The 19,048-nt window shown below is 36.3% G+C and overlaps 1 protein-coding gene across 2 annotated transcripts in view; it reads right to left on the bottom strand.

The window, feature by feature from the left end:
• Positions 1-441: 441 nt before the first annotated feature.
• UBE3C (ubiquitin protein ligase E3C) overlaps positions 442-19,048 on the bottom strand; it is a 78,081-nt gene continuing 59,474 nt past the window's right edge. The window contains exons 19-23 of one of the 2 annotated variants that reach the window (XM_030500380.1): positions 17,440-17,652; positions 11,681-11,869; positions 11,522-11,588; positions 10,504-10,634; positions 442-4,939 (exon numbers count right to left, since the gene is read on the bottom strand). In XM_030500380.1, coding sequence (XP_030356240.1) covers positions 4,769-4,939; positions 10,504-10,634; positions 11,522-11,588; positions 11,681-11,869; positions 17,440-17,652 — 771 coding nt within the window. In that variant the 3' untranslated portion in view covers positions 442-4,768. The remainder of the gene's footprint in view (positions 4,940-10,503; positions 10,635-11,521; positions 11,589-11,680; positions 11,870-17,439; positions 17,653-19,048) is intronic. The other variant, XM_030500390.1, reaches the window with a different exon arrangement.

Raw genomic sequence — 19,048 nt, 5'->3', positions numbered from 1 at the left:
AGCACATCAGTGATCTTAGCTATATGTTTGAAAGACACGCTGAAACAAAGCTAAACCTTCTCATTGCAGTTTGACAGAGTGGGAACTTCACATCTCAAAACCCGAAGTTGCAAATCATCCTGGAGCAGTAAAATCATAGAATCACTGAATCATTTAGTTGGAAAAGGCCTTTAAGATCAAGTCCAACCATTAACCTAGCACTGCCAAGTCCACCACTAAACTGTGTTCCTAAGTGCCGCATCTACACATCTTTTAAATGCCTTCAGGGACGGTGACTCAACCACTTCCCTGGGCAGTCTGTTCCAACAGTAGTACCTTCAAGACCAGTGAACAGTTAGTGTTAGCTTCCCCTTTAGAACCTATTCAGTACTATCAATCTTTAGCATGAGAACACCAAATTTACTGTGAAGAAATGAAAGAAAAGAGTGTTTCTGCAAAGTGTCAAGAAAACTCAAATTATTTTATTCACAAAAGCAGAAGTCAATAAAAATATAGATATCCTGATCAGTTTTACAGACCATGTTCATTTCTTCTCTCCTTCACTGACAGGCAAAGCATCATGAAAAAAAATAGTAACAAGCATTTACATCACAAACCATTATTAACACAGATTCATGTATATGAGCAAACGTTTTAAAGTTTTTGCATATAATTATAAATACAAAAAAATTACAGGTCCAACAAAACATTCCAAGAAAAACAACTCTCGTTTTTTCCTTGTTTCTGTGCTGTATTATTTTCAGTGGTGAAAAGTGTGTGCTGTCTCGCTGGCATTTTACAAATAGGTTTTGGGTTAAACTGAAATTTAGCATGAGCTCACTCCCTGAAGCGTTCTCTTTGAATTCCAAAGCCCTTGATAGATCAGATTAGGATGTTTGTGCTAGATTTCACAAGCGATGCCAAAAAGACAGTCTGCACTGCTACTAATAGCATCAGGAAGCTCATTGGGGTTTAGTTATGGAGCACCCCGCACAAAAGTAACTGAAGATACATCCTTGTTGTTCAAATCCAGCTTCTGTCTGCTCAGTGTTTATGCATGAAACTGGAGCCAAATCTTTCCTCTGCTGTAGACATGAGTTCTGCCTAGAAATCACAAGTGACTTTTGTGAAGTTTATACAAGTCTGGCTTTCAGCACCATGATGGAAGACAACTGAGATTAAGGAACAAGGCCAGACATTTCTGTTTTGGTTTGCTGTGGTTTTTTGTGGGGGGTTTGTGCTGTTTGGTTGGGTTTTTTAACCCAGCTACTAGGACTAAACCCACATCTGGAAAAATGCCCACCAAGATAAACAGACCAAGTGCTAATTTTATTTGGTTTTATTCTGCTTTTATGCCTTTTAACTTTAGAGAGATGAAGAATTTGTGACCTCTTTCATTATAATGGTAACTGTTGACAAAAATGTCTTTTAGAACAGGTTACAGAATTATAAACCAAGAATTATTTGAAAACAAAAAACAAACAGAAAATGCTGTCATTTTTCAAAAGGCAAGTACTGAACTAGGACAAAACACTGAAGTACAGAGATTGACTTTCAAAAAGGGTTGTCTTGTGCAGAAAACAACCCGTTATTATTACTGCTGTAATTCTGATAATCAAAATCTACAATATTTCAGGTTACTTGCATGCAAAGTGCTTCCTGCTTCTGCCTACCTGAACTCTGAGAGCATCACAACTGGGAGAGAGTTTGCTCTTCTTTTAGAAAAGAGAAAATCCATTTTCATATATAAATAATTCTTGCTACAAGAGATCATTTAGACTACCTAGCTCCTCAGGCCATAACTATACCTATATTATTTCTTATACCTTTATCTCCCATTCCTTAAAATATCCAGCAATAGGTCATTGAAAAGCAGGGACTCATGCTTCATCCTGACTACAGGAAAAGAGTTGACAGAATTGAAAGCACTTGTTGCCAAAGGAAAGCCCTACCCTCTTCTTATTGCAGCCTGGGTACTCACAGTGGTGTAAGCTGCAGAACAAAATCCAGGCGACAGTCCCACTGACTTGAGCATGTCAGGGTATCATACTTTATGTACAGAATCTGCAAACCGGTATCACCAAGTACTACAGACTGAAGAAACAAAAAGTCAAGAGTATTTCCATCAAATTCTCCACTGAAGTCTTCTGCAGGTTCTTGCAATTACGTGACTGCATCTCTCTGCAACTCACCCTTCCCCCCAGCCTACCCTCGCTGTTGAGCTTGCACTCGCGGTACCAGACAGGAATAGTGCACACTATCACACTGTCTCCTTTCACAGAAGCAGGAAGCGTACATTACCAGTCATGAGCACTTGGCATGACTTCAACACGATCTTCAAAATTCAACTATTTAATAGAAAATTTCATTTTAGTTTTACAAAATACAGATACACCACTACCCAACGTAGCAAAATAATGGAATTGAAAAATAATTTCAAAATATTTAATGCATTAGGTTCTAAAATAAATAATGCTATCTAAAGAAGTGTTCAGGTTTTACAATTACGAGGAGGCAGTTCCACTATTACTGATCTCTTTTTCAACTTCTTTACGAGTTCCATAGTTTGTGTAGAAAAATATACAAGAAAAGAATTTTGGGATAAAGAATAACTTGGGTATGTAACATTTAACATAAATAAAAAGCCTAAAGCAAAACCAAAAAGAAAACCAATTGTTTTATTTCTGTACATCAAGACTACAAATAGTATTTTAACACATCATTACCCAAATTAAGAAATTATACATTTTTATATGGTTACTAGTAAACATCTTAAAATCACTCAGTTTTCCCACATTTAAAAGGATATTGCTGGTTACTGCTTATTAAATATGAAATCCAACAGAGTTTCCAGTAACAGCAAAATATTTTTTTGCATAAGAGATGAATACAAATTTGATTGTAATTTTTGATGATTTAAAATATAAAATTAAAGTTCAGAGGGATGCACTTATGGATCTTACAGTTTGAACTATAATTCCTTTCTCTAAATGGACTGCAGTTTGCATATGAACACCCAACAATGTGCCTACTACTAGAGGATCAGTTCCTTCCATGTGAAAGCATCTTTTTTCCCAGATATCAAATTATATTAAGCAGCATATACCCACCTACTTTTCTTAGCAGAAAAACCGCAGACAGACGGATAGAAAGGCTGTTTAATCACCAAAAAAATAAGGAGTTTGACTAGTGTCTACGGCACAGATACAACATTTCAAGATGGAAAGAAATGACAGGGGAAAGGAATGTGAATACCACAGGCTTCAAATATAAAAGATAAAGCCTGATAACTTTGGTTCAAATAATTTTAATAGTTGTTACATGTGTATTTTTCCAAAGTGATGACTTCTGTATATACTGTGTATGCAATAGGAGTCTGATACAGTTAAAAAGAAAACAAAAAGTCTGTACAGGCACAAAAGACAGAAACAGGACAAAGAAAACATGGATAGTTACATCCACTCACAACAGTGTTCAAGTGATAATGATGCAGCCAAAGGTTGAACTTAAAATAATGCGAATCAGATTTCTCCAAGATATTTCAGAAAGCACAAATGGAGTACTATGAACGTTCTATCTCAGTGCCTACCATCTTGAGGGAAGGTTGTGTCCTGCGTTCAGCTGTAACAGTTATTTTTCTCCTTCCTAGTAGCTGGTGCAGTGCTGTGTTTTGGCTTTAGTCTGAGAACAGTGCTGATCACACAGTGATGTTTTAGTTGATGCTCAGCAGCACTTACCCTGATCAAGGACTTTTCAGTCTTATGCTCTGCCAGTGAGGAGGGGCACCAGAAGCTGGGAGGAAGCAGAGACAGGACACCTGACCCAAACTGGCCAAAGGGGTATTCCATACCACAGCACGTCATGCCCAGTATACAAACAGGCAGGGGAGTCACCCGGAAGGCCCAGATCGCTGCTTGGGTCGGGCTGGCTATCAGTCGGCGGGTGGTGAGCAGTCGTATAGTGCATCACTTGTGTTTATTGGTTTTTTTCCTTTCCCCTTTTAGTTTTATATTCTCTCCCTTTGTAATTTCCCTTAGCATTATTAGTAGCAGTAGTAGTTTTATATTATACTTTAGTTACTGGACTGTTCTTATCTCAACCCGTGGGGTTTACATTCTTTTGATTCTCCTCCCCATCCTGCCCAGAGAGCGGAAAAGGAGGAGGGGGGTGAGCAAATGGCTGCGTAATGCTGAATTACCAGCTGGACTTAAACCACAACAGGTAGTATAAAACATCAGTTCTGCAACAACTATGATTTGTAAACAATTCTACAACGTAAGTAAAGATGTTAGGTTATCGGTAATGAGCATTTCCATCCTCTCAGTTATGGGATATCTGCAAACATCTGCTTCACTTCCATCTAAAAGATTAATTACAGGATGTTAGCCCTGTCTCATCCCAATGTGCTGCATGGTACACAACTTTATTGCCAGTTTGTGAAATTATTTGTTTGAACAGCACAAAGCCAAAGCTTCATCTTTGGTTAATTTCACCGAGATGTCACGGTTCTTTAAATGTGCTCTTTCGTCGCGTAACACAGAAAACAGCCACACTGCACACAGCATTCATTGTTTTGAATCATAAAGCAGTGTCAATGTAATATTAATTAATGAAAGCTAACTAAGAAATTGTGTTTAAAAATGAAACTTATTTGAGGGCATTTGATAAGACACAAGAGCTGCAGAAATCTAGACAGAACTCCCTTAAAACTGCTGGGGTATGGGTGCTGCTTATAGAGTAGGCACTGGTTAGTTCCTCTGCAGATCATCCAAATAAGCATCAGTTCGACTCAGCTTAATTCAAATCCAGCAGCACATTCAATGGCATAAAGAAGCTTGCTTCGCATAAGATTTTCATCATAAAACTCAGGCAGCTTCAGCAAGTTCATGCAGGTACTGGCAGTAGGTAGCCTGTCTAAATCAGATCCTCCATTGTGAATGCAAAATGCAGGATATAACTCCTGAAAAATGCAACAGAAAAAAAGGTATCAAAACTCACATACAAGCTAAAGCCTATGTCCTAACAGCTGGCACAGATTTCTATGAAATAAATCATTAGATTAAAACCTGTCACAATGACATACTCAAATGGCATTTTCTTTCATTCCTGGTGGCTCTGAAAGCACTCTTGAATTGTGCAGTGTCTCCTTCTAGCTTGTGTCCACCAAGATCCACCAATTTGCAGAAGACAAAGCAATTTATTTGGTTCCCAGAAAAAAAAAAAAATCATTTGTTGGTGTTCATACACTCTATTCTGCAAATTTATGATGCTACAAAAACAGTGAAACACAAAATGGGAAAGTAATACAGCCACACGCAAGGAATTTTTTGTTGTAATTGGGAGAAACAACTGGGATTCACAACTGCAGATTCTCCTTACAAAACCTCCCAAATGCCCATGGATGCTGTTGATTCTTCGGGAACAGGAAAATGATGGGTTCCTGCTACCCTGAAGCTTTCTGACAGTGAAATACATGTTGAACACACGGAACGGGCCACTGGCAGTAACAGAGGTAAATGAAAAAAGATGTTCTGTCGTGTTCGAATGACACATAATATTTGTCATTGTATAATGACACATCATCTTTGAGAATTTTACTTTGGGTTTTTTTATTCTTTCCGTCAGGGAAGACGCTGTTTCTGTACACACAAAAATCCCAACAAAGGCAATTTTGCTCTAGCTAATGAAGCAGTGTGCTATGCCAGGTGCAACACTCTCCTGCTAAATAGTATTCCATTTTTATGCACAAATTCTACACAAGCATTTACTTGTCTTGTTAGAGCGATGCTCTGAGGAGAAAGAGGATGGATGAGTGAACAGATCTAAGAACAAATTTGATAAAGTTATAGTACTACCTCAACTTCTTTATGGCATTAAAAAAAAAAAAACCCAAAAAATAAACATACTTTGATCAAACGTACCCTTTTCAGTGTTTTCCTTCTAGAGCTCTTAATCCTGACTATAAAAAAAAAAATGTATAAAATACATTTTTCAAGTGGCTGAGTATCAAGCCATCATTTCCTTCTACTCCCCACTCCCCCCAAAGAAAATGATATTTTCTTTGTTAAAATCAATTGTCTGATGCAATGCTAAAGGCATTTCTTGCCCTAAGGGGATTTGTCTAAACTCATCTTCCAGCAAGCCTACAATTTATGAATTTCAAGATGAACAGCATGACATGGTCTAGTGTGAGGCATCCCTGCCCATGGCATGGGGGTTGGAACTAGATGATCTTAAGGTTCTTTCCAATCCTAACTGTTCTGTGATTCTATGTGTAAGATTAAGCAAGTATTTATACTACCATGGTCTAGAACTCTGAATCGATAGGTACTTCGTATTCTCCAAATAAAAACTAACTTTATCTAAAGTAATTATACTCAGTGTTTCTTCGCAGAGAGATTATAAAGTCACTCAGCTGTTATTGGGATCATATTGATATGCATAGCGAGTCTGTAATGATACAAACTTGTTAAACCTCAATTATTCTTCTAATGTGAAAACTATTGATCTGAGGAGCAGACTTTTAAGACATTTTCTATGCAAAATTTAATTGTTTTAATAAAATCATCTCATTTTTTCTTCTGAAAAAGACGATAAGGAAAAATGTATTTTATGTTACCTCTAAATATATATGGTACCTCTAAAGCAGTGCTTTTGCTGGCAAGAAAGTATTAATTTTATCAAATGCTTGCCTGAGGTAAAACAGTTCTGATTTTAGAAACTGGAAAAAAAAAAAAAAAAAAAAATCGCAGCTCCAAAGGCAAAAGGTCAATGCGACTCTAAGCTAAATTATTGTTCAAATGGAGGCCTTGAAAGTATTTCATGGTTAAAATGCTGTATTTTTAGTGTTCCTTTCAAAATGCTAATTGAATTCCCCTACTTTAGCTTTAAAAATGGAAAAATTAAGTTCTAAATTGAAATGTCGTGCCAAGGGTACCATTTGTTGCATAATTAAATACTGTACAGCGGGAAACTGCAATAGTTTGGAAGTGAAAAGTATCATCAATTTATTATGTGACCTGATTGGAACTTAACAATTTTCAACCACGCTTTAATGATTTTTTTTTTTTGTCTGTAACAATCACATTTATTAAACTTATTAAACTTTAATTAGCTTTAGTAAACGTTATTCTGAGTCTGAAGCTAGCAGTGAAAGTTGAAATTTTTTGAACAATGCAAAGCTAGACCATGCTATTTATAAGCTATGAACATCAAGACATTTCCTCATCTTAAATTAATGCACCAACTTTAAGAAAACGAGACAGTTCCACACTATAAAGCATACAGAAGATTTCAGAGGAGAACCAGAAATTGTGTTCCTCTCAGAAAATTACAGTACACTTACTAAAACTGTAAACAAATTCTGAAGATAGCTTGTGTTAATGTCTACCAACATAAATATATTCAGGCAGTTACTTGGCTGGTAATATTCAGCATTCCTGCAGCTTTGCACTCTGCACCTTCAAAGCTCTAAACAACACACTGTCACAGGCTACCAAGACATTACTGCTGATGACAATACCAGTTACCCATTTCCTGTTCTGATAAGCATTTCCCAGCAAATCCCTTGTTTGCTGGTAAATCCACGTGAACAAGATACTTCTGCAAACACCATGCAAGTACTGACATAACTCCCACTCAGTGCTGCCCAGCAAGGCAGCAATAATGCCTTATCACTGTGCTGTTGCCAAGACTCTTGCATGCAGCTGAGCTTGTAAGTCCATTGTACAGTGCATTAATCTTTTAACTTATTACTATCATGCTGAAAATTTGATGACTATTTTACTTCCATTTTTTCCTAGCCAAGTATGTTAAAGTCAGGTTGTGGCCTATCTCCCAAGTACACACACAAACTTCAGCTTTCCACACTTGGCTTCTCTCTAATGTGTTGCTGTCAGCCTCAGTATTTTTAGACTTTTGATTCACTTCCTCCATCTCTTCAAATGTCACGCTGGCTACCTCAAAGCTGGGTAGCTACATCTGCATTTCTTCCTCTCCCCTTGTAATTAAAAAGGATGACAACAAATGGAGATTTCTGTTTATTTTGTTTCCACACAATAGTTTCCCACTTCTCTCTTCATTACGTGACTGATGCACATTATTCTATCCTGTTCTCATCCCACAGTTTTCTAATAGTTCTTCCCACTGTCCCATAAAATCCTGTTTGTTGCTAGAGTACTGTACAGGGATATTCACATGGACTTGGAGAGTTTAAGACAAATGCTTGCAGGCTTTTAAATAATCAATCACAGAAATCAATCAATGAATACCCTAGATAAGATTCATGTGATTAAATAGCCATCTCTGTTGTATCTATATCCAAATCTAGTCACCCTGGACACTCTTTACTGTTAAAGGGGATCTAGTTCATATGTTTTGTGGAGTCTAAGACATCATTCATTTCACCCTGAAGTAGACACATGGAATAGTCAGAAAAATTACTGACTGGAAGTGCCAGTTCCTCTCCTTGGGGCCTATAAAAGGAGTGTAGCTGAGCTACAGATTATAGATACTGAAGATGGAGGATATCTGCCTATCCACATGCTAACAGCACCACACAGCACTTGCTACAGCAGCTGAAAGGATTATGTAAAGGGTGAGACTGAACGGAGGGTTACAGAACAACTGTACCAACAGGAGTTTTATATGATCATACACTTCAGTGGCAGTGCTGCATACCTAAACAAAGCAGCAGAAAAATAAACAAAAGGATTGAAGGGGGAAGAGACTGTGAAGTTGCAATGTAAGGGGACAGACAGAAGTCAAACGAAAAGGCCCATGCTTCCCTGCAACATGTGGCACTAGAAACAACTCTTCCACTTCAAAATTGCCCTGCAGCCTAAAAAAATAAGCTATTTAAGCCACTGGGAGTATTCTTTCATCACCCCTAGCAAATGATCCACAAACTACTGTATATATGTTAAATCGTTCAAGTGTCAGAGGTTTGTGTCTGAGACCACTGTGATTTCAATACTGGAGTATCTTCACTTTTTGTCTTCCACAAGAAAACTGTATTCATGAAAAAAGAGAATCATCAAAAGTTTGAAAATTCTAGAATGAATTTCATCTAATTCAGTAAGAGAAAAAACAGGGGTATTATGCAAACATCTAAGTTGTGTCTATGGAAGAGGGGGGGATTGTTGTTTTAATTTTTTACTTCTGACATCTTTATCATGTGTCACCCCCATGAAACACAACAGGAAAGGGCCCAGACCCTAGATCTGAGAAGAAATTCTTCTAGCATTTGCTTTTTAAGTATTTTTTGAATGCTGATAAAAAACCCAAACACATACCCCCCCCCAATAAAACAACAAACTAACCCACCAGAATGAACTTTCACAGTATGATTCAAGCAAATCTGTGCAAAATTCCAAGTATGTTGTTTCCACCTCCAGACTATTATGTATATCTGAATTCCTTGTTCCTATATAAAATATTAGTTACTGTCCCTGAAGTATTTCTACAATGAGAAAATATTCATTCAATACCACGTCTTTTACAAAACAGCTAATAAACCTTCAGGACTTACACAATACCTGCATTCATTTTTACAGGTTCATCTACCTATTTTACCTAATACAGGAAATTGGTTACTATTCACCGCTAATTATTGTACCACAGTACCTTAAAATGTGATCATTTACTAAGTACATATACTCAAATTTTGCTTAGCAGCAAATCTTATTCTTACGTGTAACGAACTGGATGATGCAGTGCCTGTATTTGTTCCACATAAGCCCACTTTGTATTAATTTTACTAAATAATACAATAGTAAGCATGCTGTTGACCATTGTGCTGAAGGTGCAAGTGTTGCTATGAAGTAATTTATTCTTTTATTTTCTTACAGAAAAGCACTCAATGTTCCCACATTTCAGAGGAAATAAAATCCATAGCTGGTTCTTAGCCAGAATTTTGCAGCCCAGCTGAAACTCATGGCTAAAATACCCCCAGAATTTAGTTGCAAAAGGTTTTCAACTTGCCTCAGCCTCTCTTTAGTTTTAGAAGCAGTAGACAAAAATTCTCTTCATACTTAAGCTTCACTGTAAATAGCAATCTAAAGATAGCAGCCAAATATTTAGATACAAAGGGTAAATGGTAATTAGAAGGAACCATAACATATCTCCCACTTCAAATGGTTAAGAGGTTCAAATTTAATAGCTGCTTTTATATCCTAAATCTCTTTTGCCTGATTTAAAAGGCATTGTTCTTAACTCAACCTGTTCCTTGAAACTGGTAGCAATGTGCTTCTGCACAGTGACATGAAATGGCAGCCAGGATCATCCATGACAAAGAGTAACTGCGCTAACCAATGTGTTTGTAGGCTTATCAAATTTTGCAGTTAAAATAGAAACCAACAGAACAACATTTCATTAAATATTTTAAATATATACTCATTGTACATGCAAATGCAAACACTGAAGCTGTTTCTGTAGCCACAGAGGAACAGTCTTCTCAAATTAAAAGCTTGTATCATAACCTGTAGTATTTACAGAAACCTGCCAGGAAGTCAGGAAGACATATACCTTAAACCCCAGAAGAGGTGGTCGAGAGCAGCTTGTTACAAACTTGAGTAGTTTGCGTTTCTCCTCATCAGTGAAACTTTCTACAACTCTCCAGAATATTTTAATTACAGGATGGTCTGCTGTGTAGCCACCTATAAGGAGATTTAAATTATTTACAGGGAGAATAGTTATATATAAGAAATAAATTCTTCAGAAAACTGGCATCAATCTTGAAAAGCTTGGGGAAAATACCATAACCAGCAGGCTTACACTGCTGACTTCCAGTATCTACAGATCTCTTTAACCACTGCATTTTGAGTTTCTCATTCATTGCTTACCTATAGCTACTATCTCCCTCAGCTTCTTAACTGCAGTCGTCTTCTCTGAATCCTATACATTTATTTTAAATTAATTTTATTTAGTTTAGCATTTACCTAGTAACCTTGGATTACTGCCTTTTACTCCAAGAGTCTGCAAAATCTGCAAGACTCAGGATGTTGTTTAATGAATCAGCTTACCTTGAGGTAAGCCCGGATGTGAACTGATTATATACTAGCTACTTTTTGATTACATTCATGATAAATGCAAGGGAAAATGAAGTAAGATACCTTGCATTTCTCACAAGGGAAAAATACAAGCTCTCTCTTCAGGCTGAATAAGAAATGATAAGTGTCTGAATGCAGTTGTAGAAACAACTATCCCAAAGTCATTTGCAGACTTATTTTCACAGCAACCAGACACAACCATTGACTAACATCTATTCAGAAAAGGAATTACACATCCTCTAATTATACAGCTATAGACTTGTGTTTAAGTGTCTGAATAAATACACTGCATGCCTATAGTTTTCAACATTTACAAAATTAGGTTGTAATCATAATTTTACTCAATCTTCTGAGATTCAGGCCTGTCTAGAGAGTTTGGCCCGAGTTAACAAGAATGACCTTGCAACTTTTTTTTAAAAGTTGTGATAAAAAGCAAGTTTATTTACTCCTGAGTCATTGTAATACATTTTTTTATTTAAGTAAAGTATGCTTACCTGAATAGTTTGTGAAAGATTTAAGGTCATCCAAACTAATAGGAACCTGGGCACCGGAAGTCAGAACCTAATTGTGAAGGAAATTAGTTACATTACAGGCAAAAATTAGCATTTATTTCTGTTTAAATCAATTGTTTTCTGCTGTTTTAAGCTAAGTACCTGTATTTCCTGTTGATCAAACATTCGAAGCCATTCAAGATTCACAACATTGGCGAGTCCCTGACGGAAAGCAAGGCAATGCTGTCGAATTTGTTTGTTTAGCCTGTAGTCTGCCACCAGATGGATGTACGCAATTCGGTTGGCACTGGTAACAGGAATATCTTTTCCACCTGGCTTCAGCTCAACCACCTATAAACATAACAATTTTCATCATCTTGGTAAACTTTAATTCTGTGTGCTGTAACCATAAAGTTGAATTGCAAAACATTCCAGTAAGTGATGTATATATTTGAAGTTCACTAGAATATACTCAAGGATATTCACCTCAAAATAAGATATAACATTATGACAAGTTATAAAGGTACAGGATTTTCTGTTTACGCATTAGACCACATTCTATGGCATCCAGTTTCTAGATCTAAACCTCCAGCTGCGAGTGCAGTTGACCACATGGCCCTGTGGTTTATTACCAGTAAGCAGATTCAGCAAAGTCAGAGCTCTTTTAGAGGAGACAGTGTGTAATACTAAATTCCCCACTGCAACTCAGATAGAAACTGCGGTGAAAATCTTCCCCTTGCCAAGCTTACTGCTAGCTTCACTGACGTTATTAAGTGCCCTGGAAGAGAGAGGGTAGCCTGTATCAGCACAGAGCTCACACAGAGCACTGTCTTTCCAGCTGGATTGAGAAAGCTGTGCTTGACAGACTAGGCTTGACTGTTTGGTGATCATGAATTCTGAAGGATCACATTACAGTAAAAGCAATGTCTGCTGAGTCAAAATTAAGATTCTGATACAAGCCTAATTTACAGAATTATAAGCATTTGCAATTCCTGCTGTTGAAAATCTAGGCTGCATTTGCTCAGTACCTTCGACAGAAGTAAGAAAGCAAACAAACAAAAAATCAAGCCTGAACCTTGTTTTTCTACTTAGCTTAACTTGTTCTTCAAGTACATCAAAACACCGCAGCATGCAAGAATTCTTAATGAAAAAAAAACCAAACTAAAGATACTGTAATTGCATTAAGATATAAACCAGGATCAAAGGTGTTTGTTGTTAAAACACTAGAGACTTCTACAAATTCTACTCTTTACTACATGTGGTTAATTCTGTTGAGTAGCAGCCCAAATGGAAGGGATTACTAGAGTACTAAGAGGAGGATTAAAAACGTGAAAAGCTGAGATACTGTCATCTTCTGAACCCTTCCAAAAAGAATTTGTTTTTTACACTCTGGAGTCAGCAATTTTTATTTTTTTTTAAAACTACTGTGACTTCAGTCTGTGGTAACGATCACATCTTTAGAGCACAGAGACTAAAACGTGAATAGCTGCTCTCCTAATATGTTACCTGATTATGTGAGCTGTTCTAGTACTAAGCAAAATGCAAAATGGTAAGATTAAAAAAAAAAAAAAAAAAAAAAAAATCACAGTGCTTTTGAGCATTCAGATTTTTACTTGATTCATAGCTTTTTAGGGCCAAAGGAGAACATTAAGATCTGTGAATCTGACCTCCCAGATAACACAGGCCAGACAATTCTGTCTAGAGATTACTGTATTTAACTCGATAAATCCATAAATGAGGTAGAGCACATTTTTTAGAGATAGGCAATCCTGGTGTAAAGACTCCATATGATGGAGTATTTACCACTTTCCTTGATAAGCTAGAACAACCTGAATTACAATAGGTGTTAAAATATATCTTACTTTCCGCTTTAATCCTTCAGCTGCAAGCTGCTTGCTTTTGTTCCACCTACAGTAAAAAAATTCCCCAATACTCCACCATGTCTACATGCAGGTAGTAATGACTTATGCTTAAACCCTCATCCGGGGGTTTTCTGGTAATCTAACTGTCCCTTTCAGATTTTGTCAATGTGAGATTACTCCTACCACTGCTATGTCAAAGTATCATCACAGTCTGAAACAAAAGGACTAATGTAACAGGAAAAATAAATATATTATGCCATAAAGGCTAAGAAGGATGTAAAAGAGAAGAAAGAAAGCAGTAACAATTGGTAGCAGTAAATGTTCATGCAGTTCACTTTTTACTCATTCAGTGTTTTCATGGCATCTTAAAGGAACTACTGTAGAATTCCCCCTTATTCTGTCAGGAATGATTGTTGAAGAGTTCCTTTTCAAAAAGGACACACAGTAATTTATTACATCTTTAAAGATTTATCAACTTGCATTTTTATTCATCGCATTTCGCCAGTAGATGGTGCAAGATAATAACACAGGTTACACTGGCGAGACTAGAAAACTACCCAAAACGTTCAGACTCGTGTCATCACCTTATTTTCTATTATTTTGTAGATCAAAGTTGAAATGATTTTTTGTTTGTTTGTTTAAACTTGGTTCATTATTGAAATCACGTATTTTAAAGGCAATGAAATCATACATATTATTTAGATGAGCATTCAGATCATTCAGGCAAGGGGAAATATAAAAATGGGACAAAAAAGTCCTATTTTTAAATATCTGCAAGAAAAGGTGCTTTGCAGTTTTTAGTATTGTGGACAGAAGTATCGAGGTAGGCCTCTGACTGAAGGTTAGATACACTCGGAACCATGGTTGCATGCACTTAGGGTTTTATTGGCTATAAATTCTATGTTTCTGCAGGTAAATAAAAAATAAAATAAAATAAAATACATTTCTATTCTTAAGAAAATGATCACAGTTTGTAAAAAAAAAGAAGTAAATCTCTATTTTATGAATGGCTGCAGTTCAAATGAACAGTTCGGACTATAACTTTGAGTTACTGTATTTACTATTTGAACATTAGCATAATAATGAAATAAATACACAACAAAAATCAGGAAGACAGTCAATAACATATTTGTCAAGCAGAATTCAGGGGTGCTATCTTCTGGCTTATTGGTAATAATCTGTCACACAAATCAATTTGTAATATGATTATGGGCAGAAAACGGCAAGTCTCTGTTGACAGACAAACTTAACGTCAGCTGCTGGTCACACAGATCTGGCAGTGGCAGCTGCTTCCCAAACTAATGTAGAAAAGGAATATTTAGAGGGTAAAGTGGGAAATATTTTAGGAAAGAATAAGGTTCCTGTCATCTAGGCATTCTTTTTTTGTGTGTGAAGACATATCTCTTCATACAATCATAGACTTCCCAGTGCAATTTCAAAAAGCACTCTTAAAGATAGTCAAGAACTCTTACAAACTTGGTTTTAGAAGAGATGAAAATATTTTATCTTTTCTCTTGGACTGTGATCACTTTTGTTCACATCACCCCTACAGTTTTTCACTATTCTGAAAATAAGTTGATAAAGGTTTTCTTTCTTTCCCTCTCATCTGTCTTCCAGATGTTCAGGCAGGAGTTCCAGGTAGGATACTGCATCTGAACGCCTAAAAACGCATTTGCCTTAAGTGTTATAAATCTGCCTGAGAAGGATCAGCCTCAACTTCAATATTTTGCTTCTGAGAAACCTCCAAAAATCATTCATCTAAACCACTGTATCCTTGTAAAGATGTTGCCAAGACAGAAACTTTCAAAATTATTTTTAAGGCTTCAAAATTTTCTCTCATGGAAATTTAAAGGCAAAGAACTCTCCTTTAATGTGTCAACATATTTTCAGTAACGACAATGGCATTCACATCTGTTTAAAAAGCCAAAGAAGGTGTCCTGACACCAAACTTTCCCTTCTGTATGGATTTCGTAGAAACTGCTGCCATGGGTATTGCAGGGCTTTTCTGTGGATTTGTGCTTTTACAATTTATGGAGTATTCTGATCATATCAACTGTTCCAATCCATGTAATCTCAAGAATCACTGTTTGAGGCGACTTGCTGTAGGACAGAATCTGCCATTTTTGAAGGAAGAAGAATAAATATTTGAATCTTCCTCTCTTCCCTTGGACAGCCACAAAACACCTTCCTCACTGTTGACGTCTGAAAAGAGGAGGTGTTGTCTCCAGTTCACTAACCTTACACTTACAAGCATTTTAGAATCATTTTCTCACATCTACAAGATAAAAGGAAAACTAAAATCAATATACGCAGCTACTTGAAGGCACCTGTACCTATGGACTGACATTCTTTTGAGGCTGTTTTACTGGCCACCATTTTCTGCAGCAGATCCAACAGTTGAAATCTAGGCTGGTATCACTGCATTAGATAGTTCTTTATCAAAAGCTAAAGCTATTTGATGCTGGAAGATAAGGTTGATGGCAGAGCTCCCCTAATTAGCAGGTCTAATGTGCAAATTATTAAGTACCTTTTTCAACTTCTGCTGAATGCACTTTGACAATAGTTTAATGGGATCTAAAAGCACATTACAGGATTGGAATCAATACGCTGATAATAGAATTTCTACTTTCTACTACTGACAGAGGCAATAGAGCCCCTTTTGAATGTGTCTTTCATAGCAGATAATGCTTTTGTGTCACAATTGCTGGATGGACACTGTCATGAGGATAGCTATTTACAATGATAGATTTATGATGCATTTATTGGGCACAATTTATTAGACACTAAAGTGGTTGTTTAGCTGAAAACTAAACAAATGTACATGAAAACTAAAAAAATGTACATTCAACATAAGGAGTGCAAATTAAGCTCTTTTCCCAAAGTGAATTAGCCTTACCTTGACACAATTAGTTAGTATGCAATGGTTACATGAGCCAAATACCAGACAAAATGTATTATCCATATGAAGTTTATTAAGGTAATGAAATGGAAGTATAAAAAGTAACTTGTTGCATCAAAACACAGAAGACAATGACAATCAATTAGTTCTGTTGAACTACACTAACATGCAGTCTCATTAAAAGATGGTTAATACTTCACGGGTATTGTGCACTCTCTCAAAGTATAAACACAGCAAAACAGCATCAGAATATCTAACTTACATTTCATTTAATTACTGATAATTATATTTAATCTTCCTTTTAAACTTATGCCGAACAATTAAAATCCAGAAGTCTTGGTAATACCAGCCATAGACCTCGGAGAATTTTAACGAACAAATCAGGCTTCTTGGCAAGAATGCACCTTTCTACAATGTTTTTGTTGCAGTAGGTAGAGCTGGCAATATCTCTAACCTGGATCTCTACATTATTTCTGATTGATTTCTCTTTTCTATGTCCTTCTACCTTACTTGTTGAGATAGTTTCTGACTAGCGTGGCTAATTTTTCAGGACATACAGTGTAGGTGTATAAAGTATGGAAACTAAAACCTCCCCAGAAAGTATTAGCTACTTTTCATTTTTAGTTAAGAGACTAAACTGAATTTGTATTGGCTGCGATCAACAAAACTATTACTTTAAGTGCACCATAAAGAGTCATTGGGTCATTATTATTTTAATCCATTATGATTTCTAACTGATTCCAAAGCAGGGCAGTACTTCTATCACTTACATATCACCTAACTTTTCCAATTATTTGAAGTGCAATCAAAGAAACAACATAAAAGATTTTGTTCAAGAAATTATCTCAGGCAAAAGAAGTTTTCATGTATGATTGTTAGAAAATAATCACTATAGTTTACTATTTAACCAACCAGACTTTTAAGTCATCATCAAAAGTTGCTTTTTCAAGTACACGATTAGTTATTGTCTACTTATACATACTTTCAATACTTGAAATATTGAGCCAGAATCCCTATGATACCACACAACACACAGCACCTTCAGCAGTTGTTTCCTATCACTTTTAAGTTAAAGAATGACTTAGTGGGGGTAGTAACAATTCATCGGTCATACATAACAGGAAAAAAAGAAAAAAAAAAGGAGCTAAAGCCATTCTTACCTGTGCTTCCCCAAGGTCATTATTTACCACAGTGAAGTTTAGTCCAAGTTCTTCCACATCCCCTTCATAGCTCTTCAGAAAAAGCAAATTTTTGTACATTTCTGGATCTAATGAAGCTAAATGATGAATGTCAACATCAGCACTTGTCCCCAGTAGTTTAGAGAGGAAAAAACTAGCAAACGGCAGCTCCACCAGCATATTTTCATAAAGAGCCTGAAAAACAAAGCAATTAAAAGCACATTAGATTTTATTGTTGTCGATGTAGGAATTCTGAAGGCTGTTGCCTATTTCTCAACCTTCTGGTAACTCCTGAATAGGATCTTCTGGTATGGCATTAGCCCATGTATTGCAAAAATTTAACAATATTATCTGAAGTTTGAAATTTGAATATTCTTGTGAAATACCAAGCTCCCAAATTTTACAAATTAATTATGTGGTGATTTAAAAGGTAAGGTCACTGCTTATCTGTCATTAATCTTCTTGTCCTAAGCATAAGAGCAAACAGGAAGTGTCATCAATTGCATAGATTGACCAGAAAACCGAAGTTTATTAAAGGACAATGCAAATGCAGCAAGAATGTCTGCCACAAGTATTTAGCATTTCTACCTGCATTAGCATCATCACAAGCAATATTTTTCCATTCATGATACATGTAAAATTGTCTGCCCCTTAAAATTAACTATGTAAAACCATTATATTCTCAACTAATCCAAATACATTATTTCTCTTGTACATTGTACAGATTCATCGCTGCATATTTCTGGTGAATTCTACTACTTAATGGCATCAAACCATACTAATTTTCTAAGCCAAGAGCTTACCAGTTATGACCGTACCATATGTCCAATCCTTCCTACACCTGGCACTATCCCCTTCAGAAGATTACTGAACCAAAAATGAGCCTGACCCAAATATGCAGCACTCATGAAAAACATATTTTTACTGTAAACTGAGAGTTTCCCCAAGAATTTTCAAAAATGCATGAAACTCCAGCAATACCACTCTCAGTTATCTATATGACCACATTTCCATATAATGCAAAGCAACTTTGCATATTTTTCATACAAAAACTTCTTATTTCCTTCCAACCAGTACTTATGGTAAAGCACTTATGGTAGCTCTCAAAGGAAGGAGAGATGGAAACTTCAGAGCTCGAAAGAGAAAGCATGACATAATTTAGAGAAAACCTACATGAATACAGGAAAAACAAGAGACTGTTGCCTTTAAGAAAACATTCCTGAAACATGCTGCCTGTGCACAGCCTTTCCCGTTGTCCAGTCCGTTTGCCACATCAGCATTTCTAATGATGCCAACCAAATCTTTACGCTATCATTAATATCACTGCCAGGCTGATCAGAAAAGACATCATCAACATAGCATTATTGTTTGTTCTCTTTTTACTCTTCAAGAGCAGTGCTTTGGCATTACTTAATTCCCCCATAATCTGCTGCATACTTAGGAAAGGAAACACAATGAGGCAAAAAAGGGAAAAAAAGAAGAATAAATGTAGCTGTAATCATTCAATGATAATCCAACAAAGACGTTAAGAAAAATATACACAATTCCTTAAACTTTTGAAAGAACATTTCTGTGAGGTGAGTTAGACCTT

This window comes from Strigops habroptila, chromosome 1 (genome assembly GCF_004027225.2).
Source record: "Strigops habroptila isolate Jane chromosome 1, bStrHab1.2.pri, whole genome shotgun sequence".
In the NCBI taxonomy this organism is placed as follows: Eukaryota; Metazoa; Chordata; class Aves; order Psittaciformes; family Psittacidae; genus Strigops; species Strigops habroptila.
This window is presented reverse-complemented; position numbering and strand designations above follow the sequence as displayed.